This window comes from Malus sylvestris, chromosome 12 (assembly GCF_916048215.2).
Source record: "Malus sylvestris chromosome 12, drMalSylv7.2, whole genome shotgun sequence".
NCBI classification, from domain to species: Eukaryota; Viridiplantae; Streptophyta; class Magnoliopsida; order Rosales; family Rosaceae; genus Malus; species Malus sylvestris.
Window position 1 is genome coordinate 421,220 of NC_062271.1, and position 22,183 is coordinate 443,402.

Genomic DNA, 22,183 nt, shown 5'->3' on the forward strand with positions numbered 1-22,183 from the left:
CTATATCTTGTTTTGCAATGTCTGACATCAACTCATATTTAAATGCTCTCCTCAGGCGTTGCTTTCCTTGCGTCCCCAACCATTATCACTTGAGATACTAAACTCAGCACAGGCTATATTTCAGGTGTCTAATTTTATAAAGATGTGTTATTTTTCAGGAAGTGTGGTTCTCACACACCATCTGTACTGACATTTGTTGTCCTAATTTAACAGAGCATTCTGGCAGAGGGAGATATCTGTCCATCACAGCGTAGGGCTTCATCAGAATGTCTGGGTCTTTTAGCTCGTTTTGGAAATGATATCTTTACAGCAAGAATGGTAGTTCAAACATATCAATGTCAAACATCACCTTTGTTCTTTGAATTTCAGTCGTGCTGCTGACTCTGCAGCTTTCCTTTTCTCATTCTCTCTCTGCCCACGTCTTTCCTTCCCACTCTGATTCATTGTTTGGGTGACACACAGACTAGATCTCTGCTTGGTGACTTAACTGGGGCAACAGATTCAAACTATGCTGGATCAATTGCTTTTGCTCTTGGCTGCATTCATCGCAGGTGACATATTGAACTTCCTTTCAAGTTTGTTATGAATATTTACAGGAATATTCTTAGTGGTACTCTTGAATCTTAAGTAGCATATAGAAAGTCTATTCTATTGCTTTCTTTTGCTACCTCTTTCTATAAAGCAGATACATGCCTGAAGGCGGGTGTCGTAGTATCACACTTGCATTGCACCTCCCTTGGTATTGAATTTAAAATTTTCCTCAGGATCAGGTTGCAAGTCACAACTCATGAGTCATTTGCAGTTGATATCTAGTTCATATCCACGGGAGACAATTCTGATAATCACTTGAATTAAGTCTTTATATAGTTAAACTATTGTCTGTTTATCACATCATATGCAGATTTTAGGATGAGTTGTTCACTTGTGGAGTCCTGCTATCATCTGATATCTTTGCTAATCTTTTTTTTTCCTTTGATTTTTTAAATTTTCTATTAGTGATCCTTTTGATGGGGATCTTAAGTAGATGTTATACTTTATCTCAATGTCCTTGCATATTATGCCTGCAGTGCTGGAGGCATGGCATTGTCAACTTTAGTGCCTTCAACTGTGAGCTCAATCTCGCTGCTTTCTAAAAGTTCAATAGCTGGTTTACAGATCTGGTCTTTGCATGGGCTTCTGTTAACCATTGAAGCTGCTGGCTTGTCCTATGTATCTCAAGTCCAGGTAACTCATGTTTTTAATGGTTGTAGTGTGTTAAGTAATGCTGTTTACATTGGCATAATCGGAATACAAATCTTGGCAGTAGATGAAAAGAAATTTGCAACTGTTGTGGTATCTTTTTATGTTAGATTCACTTCGGCGCTCTTGTGAGATGGTAATTTATTTGTTACTAATTGCTTTGTTAACTTGGATAAGTATGTTGTCATTGATTTAGACCTCGAAGTGATTTTAAAGAAACTGTTGGCATGCTTTGACCTTTGTATCTCTGAGGTAACGTGATACTATCAGGCCCTATGACTGATTAATTTGTAGACTATCAAGGGTATTGGTTATGGATAAATGACACTTGTTTGAATTAAGCTGTTGCCTTGTTTAACTGATACATTTGTGAGCAGTATTGATCTTTCTTGTATTGTGTACTGAAAAGTGATTGCCCTTGTATGAAGTATATAACTGATAGTGTTTTCACTGATAACCTCGAAGTTTTAACTGTGTGTATATTTTGGTAGGTTTTGTTGTTAGAGCAGACTATCATCTTAGATTTGTACCTGTTAGCAGATGAATTATTAGTTTGTACTTGACTGAACAATGTTCTCTTGTCACATTTCTTCTCTGTAGGCAACACTAGGTCTTTCTCTGGACATTCTTTTGTCCGAGGAGAATGGATGGGTTGCACTTCAGCAAGGTGTTGGCCGTCTTATAAATGCAATTGTTGCTGTTCTTGGTCCTGAACTTGCCCCTGGCAGTATTTTCTTTTCACGTTGCAAGGTATTGTTATCGAAGTTTTCCACTGCCTCTGAGCTTCTGCTGTAATACTAATATGTTTTATCATGTTAAGAATTGGCATATTTCAGTACATACTTATTAAGCTTTTAATTATTTTTTGGTGAAATTTCAACAGACTTACTTTCATCTCTTTCCATTTATATTATAGTTAATTGAATTCACAGACTGGTGTCCATTTGTTGATTTTTTTTCTAATTTTGATTTTTGTAGTCTGTTGTTTCCGAGATAAGCTCTGGGCAAGAAACAGCAACGATGCTTGAGTATGTATTCCAATTTATTCAACCCTTGTTTAGTTTTCATGTAATATGTTCTCTTCTACAATTGTTTGTTTTGTTTTTGTGTTAGAGAATAGAAATTGGCTCCATTCAAAAGCTATTATTGTTGCAGGAGTGTACGCTTTACCCAGCAACTTGTTCTTTTTGCACCACAAGCTGTTTCTGTGCACACCCATGTGCAAACTCTTCTACCTACTTTGTCCTCAAGACAGGTTTTGTTTCTGTGGCTGGAGAAGTTCATATACTTATATATTTCTGCTCCTTTCCATAATATGAAGTTACCCTTTTTTTTCTCTGTTTTCAAGCAGCCAGTGTTAAGGCATCTAGCTGTTTCCACTCTACGACATCTGATTGAAAAAGATCCGGTATGCCCTTATGTTACTTTCCATCTTCAAATATAAGTCTCATTACAATAAATCAGATCATTCACTGATTTTCTATCATACAGGTTTCCATTGTTGTCGAGCAAATAGAAGAGAAGTTATTTCACATGCTGGATGAAGAAACAGATTCCGAGTATTTACTTCACTTTTAGCCTGGTTTCTTGTTGACATTTATCTTTAGAGAGAGAGAGAGAGAGAGATGCAAGATAACTTATCTCCCCTTATTTTTATCCTTGTAGGATAGGGGATCTGGTGCGCACCACAATCATGCGATTGCTCTATGCATCATGCCCTTCCTGTCCATCCCATTGGATATCAATTTGTCGTAATGTGGTAAGCTTGTTTAGTCTGTTCTCTTTTCATCCAGAATGTTATACAGATAGTATGTTTTGGATGTAAATTTTGAAAGAAAAAAAAAGACAAACTATTTGGAATACTTGAATACTTCTATCCATTGAGCTTGGTTTCTTCTTGTTAATACAATTATAGTACTTTGTAAATCAGTTTAATCCCCAATTTTCTTGATAGATAAGCATGTTTTTGTTCTTGATGAAAGAAGGCTTTGTATATGCTTATTATATGCATTAACTGTCCTGTCTTGGAAAGGACAATTACTAATTCAGTGAATTGTCAAAATCTTTCTCAGATTCTTGCCACATCAATGCGAAGAAATGCTGATAGTAGTAGCAGCTTAGAAAATTATCCCTCAAAGGGTACAGAGGGTGACCCAAGTGTAAATTTTGGAGAAGACGATGAGAACATGGTTTCTAGCACCTTAGGCCCCCATAGTATTCTGAATAGAGATAAACACCTCAGATACCGAACCAGAGTTTTTGCTGCTGAGTATGTGATGATATTTTCCATGCACTACCTGAAATGATGCATTAAATCTACTGCACACAGGCACACCCACAAAAGTGCCCAGAGTTCACACGTGTTGAAGACTGCAGCCGGTGTTTGTGTCGGGCAAGATTCCACAAGGCAGAACATAAACTTTGTATAAAAATGAAACAATCAAGTGCAAGATTATTATGCCTTGGACCTCAAGAAAATAATAGTCAATGAAGCTTGGGATTGATTTTTAAGTAGCAATTCAAATATCAGATGAAAGAAATTTCATTGAGCATAAAATTAGCTTTAGTATGCATACATTAGTGTACGAGCTAGAAGAAAGGTGTAAATGTGCATAGCCCGTGCCTTTAGAAACCCTTTTGTGTTTGACACTTACCAAGGCACAAGCGCCCTCTTCCCTTTCAAAGAACTAGTCATGAACTTTTGTCTTAATTTGTGGTATTCTTCGTTTAATTGATTTAGTAATTTGTTGCTTTGTAGGTGTTTGAGTTACCTACCTAGAGCTGTTGGAAAGAATCCAGCTCATTTTGATCTTTGTACTACTAGGAGCCAACCTACTAATGGACAGGCCTCTAGTGATTGGCTCGTTCTCCATATACAAGAACTTATAGCCCTTGCATACCAGGTGCGGATGTCAAGTTTGTTTGTTTATGTCAAGTTTGTTTGTTTGTTTGTTCTTTTAAATTTTTACTATGTCCTATCAAATGCCTGAGGAATACATGTTAGAGCTGACATTTCTTGTTAATTTTCATAGATAAGCACGATCCAGTTGGAAAACTTGCAGCCAATTGGTGTGGGACTTCTGAGTACCATTACAGATAAGGTGAGTTTGTATAAGACACGCTAAGAATAGAGAAATTTGTAAAATAGTGTCATGTGTCATGCTTGACCTCCTAAAATCCAAGCCTTACTCGTATTCTTATATCTAATTGAATGTGATATGTTTCCTATATAGATCTTAATAGCTCTTCTTCACATCATATTTTCTTATACATACTTGACTTTTATTTTCATCTTACCTAAATCTTTGAAATGGGAAGTATAGTTTCTACTAATTACTACTCCCCTTTCATGTCTTGCTGCCTTTTAATTTACACCCCCTTTTTTTCTACTTCAACATACTCATTGGGCTGATACAGGTGAGCACCCTATTGTCCATTCTAAACCGGTAGCTTATATGTCACTGCTATCTAGCTGGGAAAAGTCTTATAATTTAGATATTTCTTGATTCCTATATCATGTATTTCGCTTTGCTCATATATATTTCTGTCATGTGATGCTGGGAACAGTTTGAAAGGATACCTGACCCGGAGCTTCCAGGGCACCTCCTACTGGAACAGTATCAGGTATGTCAAAAGTGCAGCAAGTGCTTGCGATTTTCTTTCACTTGCTTCTATTAGATTCCTTGACAGAGATTTGAAATTGCAAAAAGATGTCCATTATCTCTGTTAAAGCTCCTTGGAGGGATTTGACAGATAGTTTCAGTTTCAGTTTCGCTTTTACTGGTGGGAAATGGGGGTGTTTTTAATAATTGAGGCTGTATGAAATTCAGGCCCAGTTAGTATCTGCTGTCCGCACTGCCTTAGACTCGTCCTCTGGCCCTATTCTATTGGAAGCAGGCTTCCTGCTTGCTACAAAGGTTCTTTAATAAAGACAAATCTAACTTTATCTTTTCCTTGGTTTCTTCCTATTTATTTAGTTTCTTTTGCATGTAAGTGACAACGTGAAATGAATTGTCATTACAGATACTGACTAGTGGAATTATTAAGGGCGATCAAATTGCTGTTAAACGCATATATTCATTGATTTCACGACCATTGACTGAATTTAAGGACCTGTATTATCCTTCATTTGCAGAATGGGTCTCATGCAAGGTATATAATAGTCATTGTTCAACTCTTGTTTTAATGTTTTCTTGATTAAAGGAATCCATTTTACTTTTTAAATGGAAACCTAATTTATTAATTGTGATGTAGATCAAGATAAGACTTCTTGCTGCTCATGCCTCTCTCAAATGTTATACATATGCGTTCTTGAGGAGACACCATAGTGGGGTTCCAGATGAATATCTAGCATTGTTACCATTATTTTCAAAGAGTTCAAGTATGCTTGGGAAGTACTGGATTAATGTTTTGAAGGATTACAGTTATGTATTCTTGTGCTTGCATCTCAAGACAAAGGTCAGCTAAATAATAGGAAAACTGCTAGCTTTCGTCCCTTGCATTTGTGCTTTGTTTTCACTAATAATTTCTTTCTTCTTACAGTGGAATCCATTTCTTGATGGAATTCAGTCACCTCTGGTATCATCAAAGTTGCAACCTTGCTTAGAATCATCCTGGCCAGTAATATTGCAGGCAATTGCATTGGATGCAGTTCCTGTGAATATTGAAGAGGAGGAGTATTCAAACTCCACTACTAAAAAAAAATCAAGAAATAGCTTATTGTCCGGACATCGCATGGTTGAACTGGAATCCGAAGAATATCAGTTTCTTTGGGGATTTGCTCTACTAGTCTTATTTCAGGGCCAATATTCTACCCTTGGTGAACTGAAAAGTCCAATTTATTTCATTAAGGCTAGTAACGGTGGAGATTCAGCTAGTGAAGAATTATCTTTCCCAGGAATTAGGTTATATGAAATTGCATTACCGGTTTTCCAGTTTCTGGCGACCAAAAGGTTTGCCAGTGCGGGATTTCTCACTGTGGACATATGCAGAGAACTGCTACAGGTGGCTATCCGTTTCCTTTTCTCTTTCTCTTATTAACTCCTTAATGCTCTAATGTGTGCATAGGCATCCAGTGAAAAAAGTCACATGTTGTCATATGCAGTTTTACGTAGGAAGTGATCATCTTCAATGCAGAAGCGTCTGAATGACTCATTTTACCACATTTCACTAATCAACAACAACAACAACAACAACAACAAAGCCTTTTCTCACTAAGTGGGGTCGGTTATATGAATCCTAGAACGCCATTGCGCTCAGTTCTGTGTCGTATCTTCCGTTAGATCCAAGTACTCTAAGTCTTTTCTTAGAGTCTCTACCAAAGTCCTTCTAGGTCTTCCTCTACCCCTTCGGCCCTAAACCTCTGTCCCGTACTCGCATCTTCTAACCGGAGCGTCAGTGAACCTTCGTTTCACATGTCCAAACCACCGTAACCGATTTTCTCACATCTTTCCTTCAATTTCGGCTACTCCTACTTTACCTCGGATATCCTCATTCCTAATCTTATCCTTTCTCGTGTGCCCACACATCCAACGAAGCATTCTCATCTCCGCTACACCCATTTTATGTACGTGTTGATGCTTCACTGCCCAACATTCCGTGCCATAAAGCATTGCCGGCCTTATTGCCATCCTATAAATAAAAAAAGAAGACTGTCAGATAAAATTATTAATTGTTTCTTCAAATCCTTGGAACCTATATTTCTGCTCATTATTGTTTTCTTTCCTTTTAAAGTCTTCATCTAATTTTAATCTGTTTATCAGTTACAAGTAACGTAAGGGAGTTAAATGAGTTTGCAAGTCAAATAGAATAAGTTGTATTCTCTGCAATAGAAAATCTAGTGCATCACACATACATTGGACAGCTGACATCTTTAATAAAAAATTCCACTCTCTTTATATATTTATAATTTGTAACATTTTCTAAAGATGCAGCATTACAAAGTTTATCAGCGTGGTGCGATGTGGTCGATTGCTTTAAGAGTTAATTGATTTGTATTCATTATTTGTGCTGTTGAGTATTCACGATGCCATATGCTTCTTAACAATGAAACAAGTTTTTGTTAAGAGAAATTAAACACCAATTCTATGTCACCGTCTCTGAAATGCAAATTGTATAATTAAGAAAAGGAAAAGTTTTGGGATATGACATTGCAATCTGACATGTATCTTATGTGTTCCCTTTCCTTATTACTTGTTCAGTCACCAGTTTTGGTCTTTCTAGTACTACCCTAACCATGCACAGGGCACCTGTTGACTTTGATATTCGTGTAGTAATTCTTTATTTCATATTTGACTGGTGCAGGTTTTCTCATATTCTATGTGCATGGATAATTCTTGGGATAGTCTTTCAGTGTCTGTTATATCAGAGGTAATTATAAAACAATGGATAATTTTAGGCCTTTTTTTAGGTATTATGATGAGTATCTATGCTGTTTTTTCACGTTGATCTTTCATATTCTAAGACAATACACGTGAAGAAGTTCTTACCAATTAATTGAGGCTGAATTATGTTTGGATTTTGAGTTGTTACCTCAGAATGTTATGATTCGTTCATTCAGTTACTAACTATTCCAGTTTCTTTGGTAGCGTTCACCTGCAGGCTGCAACAGCCAACATGCCTTTTACACTCCTACTGATATTATGAGCCATTTGCACTTTGCTAAACTTAAGCTCTTTTATAAAAGCTTGTATGTGGATTTGCAGAACAATAATTTGATCTGCAAAACAGTAAATTGCTTTTTATTTACTTATATTTTCTTTCATTTTAGTGCGTTAGTTTGGTAGGAATCATATCCTTTAATAAAGTTGGCTGCATATTTATGTGTTTAGAAAACTGTGGACCGGAGATTCCGAGTTGTAATGTCAAAAAGATTTCTGTATGTAAAGACCTTATAAGAGACTAGTTGTCTGTGTGTAATGTCAGTCATAGATTGTGAATTTTGGTTCTATCTTGCAAAAGAACGGAGAATTAGATGGAGATCTCAACCATAGAATACAAGCTGGATGGATGAAGTGGAAGAGTGCATCCGGCGTGTTGTGTGACCGCCGTATGCCACTGAAGCTCAAGGGAAAATTTTATAGGACGGCAATAAGGCCGGCGATGCTGTATGGCACAGAATGTTGGGCGGTGAAGCATCAACACGTACACAAAATGGGTGTAGCGGAGATGAGGATGCTTCGTTGGATGTGTGGGCACACGAGAAAGGATAAGATTAGGAATGAGGATATCCGGGGTAAAGTAGGAGTAGCCGAAATTGAAGGAAAGATGAGAGAAAATCGGTTACGGTGGTTTGGACATGTGCAAAGAAGGCCTACTGACGCTCCGATTAGAAGATGCGACTATGGGACAGAGGTTCAGGGCCGAAGGGGTAGAGGAAGACCTAAGAAAACTTTGGAAGAGACTCTAAGAAAAGACTTAGAGTACTTGGATCTAACGAAGGACATGACACAGGACCGAGCACAATGGCGTTCTAAGATTCATGTAGCCGATCCCACTCAGTGACTTGGATTTTCCAAGTCTCCAACCGAGAAGTTTTCCTCACTCAGGAAATTAAGGGAACACTACCTCAACCTACATGCTCCACTCACAAAGCTCCAACAAAAGAAAATTCAAAGAACTTAGAGAAGAAGGCTTTGGTGTATTTAACACAATACGTTGAAATGAATGAAAGCTTATTTATTGATATCCCCGATAAGCTACAAATATGTACATATACATGAGTCAAAATAAACAAACAAGAGAGAGCCTTCACAAAGGTTGCTTAGGAGAAGTCGCAGCAGTCGGTAGAGCCCCAGAAAGAGAAGGCACCGGAGGGGGATCATTCGGAGCCTCAGTACTGGACAGAACCCTAGAAGGAGGAGGCATCAGAGGTTGATCATTAGGAGCTTCATTACGCGGTACAGCCCCAGAAGACGAAGGCAATAAATGCCTTTGGAACAAACCCACAAATCTCTGATGATCAAGTAAAACCTGACCATCAGATTCCTTCATCTGGTCCAGCTTCCTCTTCATGTTTGTAGCATAGTCATGTGCGAGACGGTGCAACTGTTTATTCTCATGCTTGAGCCCTCTAATCTCCTGTTTGAGACTCATCACTTCAGCCGCCAATGATTCAACTTGGCGGGTTCGAGCAAATAGGCGTTGGGCCATATTAGACACAGAACCTGCACACTGAACACTGAGAGCCAGAGAATCCTTAACAGCTAACTCATCAGATCGTTTGGAAAGTAGTCTGTTATCTTTGGGAGTGAGAAGGTTCCTGGCCACCACCGCAGCGGTCATATCATTCTTCATAACGGAATCCCCAACGGTAAGAGGACCAGTAGGGGAGACGAAGGATGGGCGCCATATGTTGTCTGGAGAAGGCGGGGCTGCCTCTTCAACAAGGTTCAAGTCAAAACGACGGTCGGAGGGGCCAGACATTTTCAAAGGTGTTGAAGAGAGAAGAGGTCGAACAAATCAAGATCTTAGAAGTGTAAGAATGGAGCTTCTACTGGTGGAGATTCAAGTGTGCTTTGGAACTTAATGCCAGCCCCTATAAAAATCTGCACTCAACGGAGCTTCAGAAATCGAAGAGGCACCTGCTTAGAAATCGAAGAGGCGTTTGCTTTCTCAAAAGCTGGGCTGCTCAGAGACCACGAGGGTCGATCTCAGAAATCGAAGAGGCGTCTGCTTTCTCAAAAGTTGGGCTGCTCAAAGACCACGAAGGCCGATCTCAGAAATCGAAGAGGCGCTTGCTTTCTCAAAAGTTGGGCTGCTCAGAGACCACGAGGGCCGATCTCAGAAATCGAAGAGGCACCTACTTTTCCAGCCTTGGCAGCACCTGTCACACGCACACTCAGCTTTGCGGAAATTATGGGCATTCTGTCGAAGACTTCTGGTGAAGTAGAAAGCACATGAGTCTTACTGTTCAATCACCCACTTCCCACACGCAATAGTAGCTCATGTGTATCACAGATAACTTTGCCAAAGTTCTCTGCCAAAGTTGAGCACGTGAAGCTTGCAGCTTCCACTACATCGCTCTGACCAAGACGGGTAAAAGAATAGCAAAGAAACAGCACTAACAAAGTTTAGACACATAAATTTTGAAGGTCTAGCTACCCCATATTATTACCCACAAGGGTAAAGGAACAGTATCACTGCTGGATAATTGGAAAGTCCCTGTGTGTCAACCTCTGTGCTTCGTGGCAAGGTAGACTAGCAAACATGCCCAACCTTTACTCACATTCGAGAAAACACTCCCAACAAGATTGCTTGCTCCAAAATCGAAGAGGCACCGTCCTCCGAATCTCGAGAGCCAGACTCCCAACATGACTACTTTCTCAAAAATCGAAGAGAGGGTAAAGGAACAGTACCATTGCTGGATAATTGGAAAGTCCCTGTGTGTCAACCTCTGTGCTTCGTGGCAAGGTAGACTAGCAAACATGCCCAACCTTTACTCACATTCGAGAAAACACTCCCAACAAGATTGCTTGCTCCAAAATCGAAGAGGCACCGCCCTCCGAATCTCGAGAGCCAGACTCCCAACATGATTACCTTCTCAAAAATCGAAGAGACACCGCTCTCCGAATCTCGAGAGCCAGACCCCCAGCAGGATTGCTTTCTCAAAAATCGAAGAGACATCGTTATCCGAATCTCGAGAGCCAGATCCCTGATAGGATTGCTTGTTCGAAAACCGAAGAGGCAACACTTTCCCAACTACAAGAGCCGGATCTCCTTGGATAAAGCTGTCTGTAATCTTCACACGCAACATCAGCTTTCCACATACCACAGACCACTTTTTCAAAGTGCTCTGACAGGGTAAAGGAATAGCATTACTACTTGTTGTTAAGGAGACTCCTATATATGTCAACCTCCATCCCCAACGGACAGACAGACCTGCAAAAATGCTCAACCCTTCCTCATATATGAGAGGGCACTCTCAACGAAGCCTTTCGAAATATTCAGCTTTCTTTCCCCCCGATAATACCTCTGCAAACAAGTTATACTAGAGCAAGAATATCTCATATCATCAGGGTTAAAAGCAAGAGTATCCCATATCATGCTTTTTCCTTGTCTTTTCCTTTGGCCTTGTTCTTACCTGCAAGACAAGGAGAAAGAGAGCAATCAGTCAGCACTTGGAATCAAGCTTCCAGCCAGGAACTGACTGCCTGGAACTTACTTACCTGGCATTGCTCTCGAGTACTCATCTTCAACATCTTATGCTTCCAGGGAAGATACCGCATCTGCCTGAGGAACAGATAGGGCAAGTGAGAAGGATACAAGGAAGCATGTGGAGACAAGCGTAACAGCACACGTGCCGATACATCCATTACTCTGTCAAAGCAAAAGTACCCCATATCAGTAGGGTCGAACGTACTCTAGATTTGATGGACTTGTTTTGACCCTCAAATTCTTCAGTCGGCCTTATACTCTGGAGGAAACCAGAAAACCCTCCAGCTCAGTTCAAGAATAAGCCTGTGGAAAGTTACTTCTTCAAAAGCAAAAGTATCCCATATCATCTCTTCTCATTTTTCTTCTCTTTATCCTTCATGCTGCCTGCAAGATAGGGAGAATGTGAACAATCAGCCGGAGCTCTGATTGCTTACCTTGTCTGTCACCTCTTTCAGCAAATCCCCTAGCTCGGCAACTTGAGGGACTCCTACTACATGGTTTGTATCGCGCTTGACCAAGCCTGAAACTACAAGTAAGCTTCAAGTGAAATTGATACATTACCTTGTGCATCTCCACCAGTTAAAGATACCACCCCTGGATGGAGGAAGAGTACTTCCAGAGAAGATGCCACATCTACCTGTGAGACAGATAAGGCAAGTCAAGACGATACCACATTCCGATACTTAGAAGTTTCGTGATTACGAGATCATTCTCCCACAATATTTCCTAATGTCATTTGTACTAAATCATTCACCTGTACTCACTAAAGGAAAGCTTGAACCTATGTACTTGTGTAAACCCTTCACAATTAATGAGAACTCCTCTATTCCGTGGACGTAGCCAATCTGGGTGAACCACGTACATCTTGTGTTTGCTTTCCTATCTATATCCATTTATATACTTATCCACACTAATGATCGGAGCAATCTAGCGAAGATCACAAAAAGCGACCGTTTTCGCTACCTAGGATATATCGTGCAAGAGAACGGAGAATTAGAGAGATCTCAACCATAGAATAGAAGTTGGATAGATGAAGTGTAAGAGTGCATCCGGCGGGTTGTGTAACCGTCGTAGGCCACTGAAGCTCAAGGGAAAATTTTATAGGACGGCAATAAGGCCAGCGATGTTGTATGGCACAGAATGTTGGGCGGTGAAGCATCAACACGTACACAAAATGGGTGTGGCGGAGACGAGGATGCTTCGTGGGATGTGTGGGCACACAAGAAATGATAAGATTGGAAATGAGGATATTCGAGGTAAAGTAGGAGTGGCCGAAATTGAAGGAAAGATGAGAGAAAATCGGTTCCGGTGATTTGGACATGTGCAAAGAAGGCCTACTGACGCTCCGGTTCGAAGATGTGACTACGGGACAGAGGTTCAGGGCCAAAGGGGTAGAGGAAGACCTAGGAAAACTTTGGAAGAGACTCTAAGAAAAGACTTAGAGTACTTGGTTCTAACGGAGGACATGACACAAAACCGAGCGCAATGGCGTTCTAGGATTCATATAGCCGACCCCACTTAGTGGGAAAAGGCTTTGTTGTTGTTGTTGTTGTTGTTGTTGTTGTATTCCAATTGTGAAGAACTTCCCTGAATCTTTTCATGAAGTGGACAACTTTACTTCTTTGGCCAGGGAACCTTCCATTCAAAGGACTTTATAAGAGATTAGTTTTGTGTGCATATTGTCTTTGTCACAGATCCTGAATTGGTGTTTTATTTGAATTCTTTCAATAGATTGTGAAGAACTGCCCTGAATCTTTTTATGAAGTGGACAATTTTGCGTATTTGGCAATGGAACTTTGTTTGGCTTATCTTTACAAAGTATTTCAAAGGTAATGGAATCTATCAATCTACGAATTTATTTTACATTTTTTTATAATTATTTTAAACCTCTGATGTCACTCTCAATCAGCTGAAGGTTCATATTTTTGTGTTCTGTAGTAAGGCAATATCTTTGGACAAACCCTCGGAGGATTTGATATCCACATTATTTATCACTGCTAAAACACTTGTAAACTGTTTTCAACCAAAGGTCAGTAACTAGTTTATTTATATTGAATGGGAATTATTTCTAATTTATATAATTGCCGTGCAGTTTTTCATAACTACGCTTTTTACAAAATTCTGAACAACTATATTAACCACTAATTTTTATCTTTTCGCTGAACTGCATGTTTTGGCACGCAGACACAGCTAATCTCTGCTGCATTGGCGTTTCTTTTAATTGGTTACAAGGGAATCAGAGAAGCCTCAACTGAGTTTTGTTTCTCCAAGGTGGACGATTTTTTCAAGTGCACAGGTCTATTATTGAAAAGATTTATTGATGGTGAGCACTGTGACAATAAAACTGATCTGACCAGTCTATTTATCTAATTTGAATAAAAACCAAAATTCTTCCATAGCCTCCATTTTCTTAGTTGTCAACTTACCGTCCAACATAATTTCTACACATATACATCCATTTGAGCCCTATTTTGCTTCTTTCCTTCTATATTCATGTTAAAGATTATGCCAAATTTTATTAAAACAGTGGCTTCTTGATTAATAAATTTGGGCTAATCAAAATTCACTTTGCAGATAAATCCGGTGTTGGTGAAGATGGTCTTCTTCATATGCAAAAATTATTGGGAACTTGTCTGAATGTGATAACTGATTTGACCGAGGATTGCATTAAGTCCATTCATCTGCAGGAAAATAAGAGATCTGACTTGCACATACTACTGCAAACAAAGCTTGCTTTCTCTCTTGAACAAACTATATCATTTGCCAAGTTGGGTTACGAAATAAATTATCTTGAAGAGAATAGAGATGGTGATTCCGTATATTCTACTATGTTTAAATACTGCACAAAATGTGTCCAAACTGTACTTACCGATTCAAATATACAGGTACATTCATGTGCATTCTCTGTACTATTATGGTCATTTTTTCCAAGAATGTGACAACTGATATAATATTTTTTTATATTGTGCACAGGTTCAATCAATTGGCTTACAAGTGCTAAAAAGTTTGGTACAGAAAACCCCAAATGTGGAAGGCAACAATTTTTTAATGCTCTTTGTTGGGGAGCTTACTGCAGATTTTTTTGTGATAATCCAGAATGCTTTAAAGGTGTTTCAGACCATCCTTTTAGATAATTATAACCCCGATTCCCTTTTTGTCTCTGGTATTTGTCGTTCTGAAGGTCTTTCGTTTACAGAAACCTGTAACTGAAAAATCAGCAACTGTTGCTGGCGAATGCTTAAGACTCTTAGTAGTGCTGCAGACACTTTCAAAACCTAGTGAATGTCAGAGAGGTTTTATGAATTTACTCTTGGAAGCCGTAATCGTGGTTTTCAAGGCTTCAGAAGAAGGTTCTTCACTGGTAATAAAATAAGCAGCCTCTAAAATTCAAAGTTTCAAACTGCCTTTTATCACTTGTTTGACTGATGGTTTTATCATTGACAGGAAGTCGATACATTAAGAAGCACGGCTGTAAGGCTTGTTTCTCATCTTGCTCAGCTTCCTTCGTCAGCAGTTCACTTCAAGGATATATTGCTGTCTATGCCTGTAACACACCGACAGCAACTTCAGGTCTCTTTTTCTTCTCTTTGTTGGGTGCTCTTGCTATTGCAGATTCACGAATGGTATTCTATGCCGTTTATTGGATATGTCTTTCAAAAGTATTTTGCTATTGTTTTGGAACGAACTGGAATACTTGGGAGTCTCAGGCTCTACTTTTTATGGATGCTTTCAAACAGAACTTTAAATCCCTTTGTCTTTTCAGGGGTTCATCCGTGCGTCTGTGACACAAGAGCATAATGCAACCCAGCTGAAGCCCACAACTCCGTCATTAGAGATAAAATTACCAGTTCCAACAGAGGCAAGCAAAGAGAAACCTCCACCACCAGCCACCACAGCGCATTCTCTTTCTGATGACCAAGAAATCGAAGAGGAAGAAGAGGATGAAGATGATTGGGATGCTTTCCAATCTTTTCCTGCCGCTTTAGAAGCAGCTGAAAGTGAATCAAAAGGAGAAAGCACAGCGGAAGAACCTGACTTGGAAGTGAATACACAGAGTGATTACACTCATGGAGATTCTATTTCGCAACCTCTCAACAACGTAGATGCAGTCGACGATACAGACCATCAAGAGGCTGGTGAAAGGGAGGTGATATCAGATGCCCCTGATGGTCTAAAATCCCCACAGGGTAACGCACCAACCAACAGTACTGAGGCAGAAGAACACCATGATCTCCAAACTAAGAGCGGTGTTAGTGGACCATACGATGATCAGCAATTGGAGAGCGACGAGGAAGTGGTTTCCAGACAGGTGGGAATGACATCAGGGTCGAACCAAGTTACTGTGTGCATGCCATCCGAACTTCATCCTACTGATACAGAGGCTGAAGAAACCCGTGATCTCCAAACTAATAGCGGCTTTGTCCCAGCATGTGATGATCAGCATTTGAAGAGAAACAAGGAAGTCGTTTCCAGACAAGAGGGAATGGCAGCAGGGTTGAACCAAGTGAATGCTGAGCGTATGCCATCTGAACATCCTACTGGAGATGCTGAACATATGCCAGTTGAAGTGAATTTAGACCATCATTTGCAGGGGAAAAAAGAGAACCCTGGCAATAAACCAGGCCAGGTATCATCGGATCCTCTACCACTTGATGAGGAAGTATCTGATAAAAGAGAAGACAAGGAAGAGGCAGCTATCGAAAAGTCTTGCCTCGAGCTGCCTGGAGAGAGCAGTAAGGTTAAAGATTCATCGGAAACCTAGACTGATGGCGCCAAGATAAATTGAGAATTGTAATACTCTTTAAGTTAATGACAGTATCGTACTACTTGTAAGGTTCCTTTTTTTTAGGGTACTCCCAGGAACAGATCCAGTGGAGACGGGGTGGGGCCTGTAGCTCAGAGGATTAGAGCACGTGGCTACGAACAACGGTGTCGGATAGTCACAATAGGTTTTTCAAAGCAGAAGATATCTTTCTTTTTTTAATATTTCTAACTTTGAATTTTCTTGTTCTTGATTCCCATCCAGATAATAAGTTTCATAAACGGGTCTTTTTTTATACCGTGTTTCTTTAAAGTGGAATTGATCCTTTGTTTTTTCCTTTCCATTCACTCGGATCTCTTTCGTTTCATCGATTTTGTCTGTATCCTCCTTTTCTTCCGAAAAAAGGGAAGGGGAAGGATCTTCTTCGGTGGATCCCTCTTGTTCCTGTGTGAGGAATGCAGAATGAGATTTTTGAAATGCTAATAATAGTTTTCATAATTTTAATCATATTTCAAATATCATAAACATTCAAACTCATAGCGAAATTGGTACCATTTAGTTTGAACGTTAAGCTGTTATTGTTCAACTATAATATAATACCTTAATAGTGTAATCTAACGTATACATCGTAAAGGGTAACAATGGTATAACGTTAAGGTAATTATGTATAATATTAAGATAATTAAGTAATTTTGGAGTGTAAATTTGAATGATCACGTTATAGTAATACTAGCGTCATTTGGTGTAATTAAATATAAAGTTAAGATAACTATTTAACCTTAGTGTCTAAATTTGAATGATTACAATGTAACCTTACTTAGACATTGTATGTTGACGTCTTGTTGTAACCAAATTAAGATGTCATGTAAAGTCATAATGTTTCATAGTAGTAACATACGTATATGTTGTTTTAGTATGTCAATGATGTAATAATAAACGTTAATATTGTAATTCAATTACGTTGAAGTACAAAAACTTACCTTGACAATGTAATAGAACGTTCACAATGTAACTGTCAACCTTGTTATAGTCATAATCACGTCATTCTTTATTATTAACATGAATCTTATCATAATTATGTAACATTGGAGTGTAATTCTAAATAATTGTAGTGTCTGCTAAATGATACTGATGCCTTATTTTTTTTAATAAGGTAATCTCTCTAAATTCAAACTTATAGTTATGGGAGATAATATAAGTGGATTGTATTGAACAATATATCATAAAATGGGACATGTTAATTATGTTTATTTATAATGACACATGGTATAACACATTATGTTCCAGTTACAAATTTCTTGTTGGGTAATGTTTTGTTCATGCAAATCTTGTTGCAATTATTTTTTATGGAAATTTTTAAACAAAAAAAAAAATGGTAGAAAAAAAAATTATAAAAGGTGGGTGATTTTTATTCTTGATCTCCTACTCGAATTTAGCCATGGCATCTCCTTCGTCAGAATCGGCTTCTCCTGTTCATCCTGTTCCGACTGCTTCTCCAAACCCTAATTCTCTGAATTTCGTCTCCGTCACGATCCAAAACATCGGATCTATGGTGCCAATCAAGCTCACCACCACAAATTACTTGACCTGGAGTGCTCTATTTGCTCTGATTTTTCGTCGTTACAACCTCACCGGTCACATTGACGAATCTATGGTGGCGCCGCCTCAATTTCTTGATTCTTCGGGAAATCGCACTCTCAATCCTGAGTTTGTTTCGTGGTATGAGAATGATCAAAATATTCTCATCTGGATCAATTCTACCCTCTCTGAATCCCTCATTCCCTATACGGTTGGTCTGAATTCTGCTCGCGAACTTTGGACGAAGTTGGAATCTCGCCTCGCCACAGCTTCTCAGTCTCACATTCATGAGCTTCGATCTCGTCTTCGTAATCTTACCAAGGGTGATTCTACTGCTACTCAGTATCTTCAGTAAATTCAGGCAATTGTTGATACCCTTGCAAATGTCGGCTCTCCGGTGGACGATTCTGATTTGCTTTCTGTCACTCTACATGGTTTGCCCCTTGAGTATGATTCGTTCGTTGATGCCATTCAATTCCGTCTTGGATCCACGACTATTGATGAGCTGCATGGTCTGTTGCTTAGCAAAGAGATACAATTAGTCAATCAAAGAAAAACCACCTTAGACTCCTCTATATTTCAGGCTCTCAACAGTTTTGCCGGTATTCTTTCTCTTCCACCTCTCAACCCTAACTCTCAGTCTTCTTCTGCCTTCACTACTCAAGGTCGTGGCATGGATCACAATTATAATCGTGGTTACTCCAATCGAGGCAATTTCATATCCTCTTATCGTGGTAATACTAATCGTTCCATCAATACCAATCATCGTGGCAATTTTCGTTACAATTGTGGAGGCTGCCAACATTTCTCATCTTACACCAAGAAGACTCCGTGTCAAATTTGTCATCAATTTGATCTTGAGGCCTCTGATTGCCCTCATCGCATGAATCCAGCTTATGGTGGCAAACCCTCTCCCTCAGCTATGGTAGCCAATCCCTCATCATCCATTCCATCTTGGATTGTCAACTATGGCGCTACATCTCATATAACCAACTCTTATGCAGCCTTGCAAAATCCTGAAGTCTATACTGGTCCAGAACAAGTGTATATTGGTAATGGCAAAGGTTTGCCTATCACTCAATCTGGCTCTACTACTTTGACCACATCTGATAGTACTTTTAAGCTTAATAAAGTACTATATGTTCCTGCATTACAACATAATCTTCTCTCTGCAAATCAATTTCTTATTGATAACAAATGTTCGATGAATCTTTATCCTACTCACTTTACTGTGAATGATCTTTCTTCGGGGAGGATGAGTTTTAAAGGACCTGTTCAGCATGGTTTCTATCCCTTTCATTTCTCTTTTTCTGCACCTGCTCAGCAGCATGCTCTCATTGCATCTGTCAAGGCTTCCAAGGATGTGTGGCACCAGAGATTAGGTCATCCTTCTGTCAAGATCATTGATAAACTTGCAGCACAATCTTGTATTTCAGTTTTATCTCATTCAACTAAGTCTTTTTGCTCAGACTGTGCACTAGGAAAATGTTCTCGGCTTCCTTTTACTTCTACAATTTGTACAACTAGCAATCCACTTGAACTTGTACACACGGATGTTTGGGGACCATCACCTGTAGCTTCTTGTCAAGGTTTCAGATATTATGTCATCTTTGTTGATGACTTTACCCGTTATTGTTGGTTCTATCCTTTGAAGTACAAGTCTGATGTAATGTCCGCTTTTATGCAATACAAATCTCTTGTTGAAACCTCTCTGTGTACAAAGATCATTGCTTTACAATCCGATTCTGGTGGTGAATATGTGAACACTCAGTTTTCACAGTTTTTAGCTACACATGGTATTCAGCATCAACTCACTTGCCCTTACACTCCTGAACATAATGGATGTGCCGAAAGCAAGCATCGCCACTTAGTTGAAACAACTCGGACAATGCTAGCAGCTTCTAAGCTACCTCATACTTATTGGGTTGAAGCTTGTCACTCAACCATTTATCTTATCAACCGAATGCCAACTGCATCATGACCATCTCCTTAGGAATCTTTATATCATTGGGTACCTAACTACAATTTCCTGAAGGTCTTCGGTTGTGCCTGTTTCCCTTGGTTAAAGCCTTACACTTCTTCTAAGTTGGATCCTCGAAGTAAAGCTTGTGTATTTCTTGGTTACAGTCTGAATCATAAGGGCTATAGGTGCCTTGATCCTGCCACCAACAGGTTATACATCTCTCGGCATGTTATCTTTAATGAATCTCATTTCCCATTTCACTATATTTCATCTTCTTAATCTTCAATCTCACATTCCTCTTCTGGATATCCTATTCCCTCCACTCTTACTTTTAAACTTCCTACACCTGCACCTCTATCTTCATCTACACCTACACCTCCATCTACCATGTCTCCCTCTTCTCAGATTCCTATCTCACCTACCCATATTTTGTCTTCTTCCATACTCCCATCTTCTCATTTGTCTATGGAAGTTGCAGCACCTTCTCTCATTCCCTCTCTCAATACTCATTCCATGCAAACACGGTCAAAATCTGGCATTTTCAAGCCACGGGCACTTACTGCTACTAAACACCCTCTCCCCTCTCATCTATCTCCTGATTATATACCTACTACATATCTCTAAGCTTCAAAGTCTTCTCATTGGCGTCAAGCTATGCAAGAGGAAGTCAATGCCCTCATCAACACTGGCACATGGTCTCTTGTTCCCAAGTTTACATTTCATAATATTGTAGGCTGCAAGTGGGTGTTCCAAATTAAAAGAAAACCTGATGGTACTATTGATTGGTATAAGGCTCGCCTTGTGGCTAAGGGATTCAATCAACAAGAAGGTTTAGATTACACAGAGACTTTCAGTCCGGTAGCAAAACCTGTTACTATTCGAATTCTGCTCACCTTTGCGGCTCAGTTTGATTGGTATTTAAATCAACTCGATGTCAGCAATGCTTTTCTACATGGGACACTTACTGAATCTGTTTTCATGCATCAGCCTCCTGGTTTTGAAGATTCTACACAGCCATCTTATGTCTGTCACCTGCACAAATCCTTATATGGTTTGAAACAAGCTCCGAGAGCTTGGTATGAGAAGCTTCATGTTGCTCTTCAGTCACTTGGTTTTCACAGCTCTTCCAGTGATCATTCCTTGTTCATTAAAAAGGTTTCCAACTCTGCTGTGGTGTTCATTTTAGTGTATGTTGATGACATTTTAGTCACTGGACCCAATTCTGCTGAATGTCGAAAGGTTATTCACCAACTTAGCTCCCTGTTTCCTATTAAAGATCTCGGACCTCTTCATTATTTTCTTGGTCTTGAAGTCAAACGCTCATCTTCTGGTATTTTCATATGTCAGACCAAATATATTGTGGATCTGCTTTCCAAGGCCAACATGACTAGTGCTAAACCATGTACCCCACCTCTTAGCACTTCTAAGCTTAATCATGACTCCCCTTTGTGCGATAATATCTCTGAGTATCGATCCTTGGTTGGTGCACTTCAATACCTTACATGGACACGACCGGATCTCAGTTTTGCAGTGAATCTTGTCTGTCAATTTATGCATCAACCCAGAATTTCCCATTTTCAAGCAATCAAGCGCATTCTTCGATATCTTAAGGGCTCCATTGATCTTGGTTTATGGTTTTCCAAAAGTTCTACACGTCCCACACTAACTGCATTCTCAGATGCTGATTGGGCTGGATGTACCCTTGATCGTCGATCTACTGGAGGGTATTGTGTTTTTCTGGGCAATTCCTTGATCAGCTGGAGTGCAAAGAAACAACCCATTGTTGCTCGATCTTCAACAGAGGCCGAATATCACTCTCTTGCAAATACTGCTTCTGAAATCACTTGGGTTTGTCGGTTGTTACTCGACATTGGTTATTGTTTGCCTCACACTCCTCAAATCTGGTGTGACAATATTTCTGCAATATCTCTTACTAAGAATCCTTTATTTCATGCTCGAACCAAGCATGTGGAAATAGACTATCATTACATTCGTGAGAAAGTCTTAGCTCGTAAGATCTCTGTGCATTTTGTTTGTACCCAAGATCAGGTTGCTGATATTTGCACAAAGTCTCTGTCAAAATCCAGATTTCATTTCCTTCGTGGCAAACTTAAACTTCGGATTCCCCGGTTTTGTTTGAGGGGGGATATAAAGGGTAATATTGTAACTACACTATCTAGGGATATTACTTAGTGATTAAGTATCTGTTAGTTAGTTATAGTTTACTCACCTTAGTGGTTACAATATACTTGTTTATATATACTCAAAGTGTAAACTTTATTGATTGGATAAATGAAATCATTTTTATCAAATAGATTTCATCTGGTGTTATATATTTTTCCTTCTGAGAATATCAGAAAGCACATATTGAAATCAACGAGTCAAAACATTTATTAACTACTGTCGAGCAGTTAGTATGGCTTAAACGAGTTCAACTCATTTCAGCTTTGAAATTGTTCAAATTTCTAACCATTGTCTTCATATCC

At 39.3% G+C, this 22,183-nt stretch overlaps 1 protein-coding gene across 6 annotated transcripts in view; it reads left to right on the plus strand.

Moving 5' to 3' along the window:
• LOC126593091 (protein SWEETIE-like) overlaps positions 1–16,693 on the plus strand; it is a 33,946-nt gene extending 17,253 nt beyond the window's left edge. For 5 of the 6 annotated variants that reach the window (XM_050258964.1, XM_050258966.1, XM_050258967.1 and 2 more), the window contains 28 exons: positions 56–124; positions 214–318; positions 463–551; positions 1,068–1,224; positions 1,840–1,989; positions 2,218–2,267; positions 2,395–2,494; positions 2,591–2,647; positions 2,731–2,798; positions 2,905–2,998; positions 3,312–3,508; positions 3,998–4,142; positions 4,272–4,340; positions 4,807–4,863; positions 5,070–5,156; positions 5,263–5,391; positions 5,494–5,697; positions 5,782–6,243; positions 7,543–7,608; positions 13,126–13,223; positions 13,333–13,423; positions 13,579–13,717; positions 13,969–14,279; positions 14,368–14,502; positions 14,591–14,755; positions 14,839–14,964; positions 15,158–16,228; positions 16,610–16,693. In XM_050258964.1, coding sequence (XP_050114921.1) covers positions 56–124; positions 214–318; positions 463–551; positions 1,068–1,224; positions 1,840–1,989; positions 2,218–2,267; positions 2,395–2,494; positions 2,591–2,647; positions 2,731–2,798; positions 2,905–2,998; positions 3,312–3,508; positions 3,998–4,142; positions 4,272–4,340; positions 4,807–4,863; positions 5,070–5,156; positions 5,263–5,391; positions 5,494–5,697; positions 5,782–6,243; positions 7,543–7,608; positions 13,126–13,223; positions 13,333–13,423; positions 13,579–13,717; positions 13,969–14,279; positions 14,368–14,502; positions 14,591–14,755; positions 14,839–14,964; positions 15,158–16,156 — 4,419 coding nt within the window. In that variant the 3' untranslated portion in view covers positions 16,157–16,228; positions 16,610–16,693. Of the gene's footprint in view, positions 1–55; positions 125–213; positions 319–462; positions 552–1,067; positions 1,225–1,839; positions 1,990–2,217; positions 2,268–2,394; positions 2,495–2,590; positions 2,648–2,730; positions 2,799–2,904; positions 2,999–3,311; positions 3,509–3,997; positions 4,143–4,271; positions 4,341–4,806; positions 4,864–5,069; positions 5,157–5,262; positions 5,392–5,493; positions 5,698–5,781; positions 6,244–7,542; positions 7,609–13,125; positions 13,224–13,332; positions 13,424–13,578; positions 13,718–13,968; positions 14,280–14,367; positions 14,503–14,590; positions 14,756–14,838; positions 14,965–15,157 lie in introns of all 6 variants that reach the window. The other variant, XM_050258965.1, reaches the window with a different exon arrangement.
• The last annotated feature ends 5,490 nt before the right edge of the window (positions 16,694–22,183 follow it).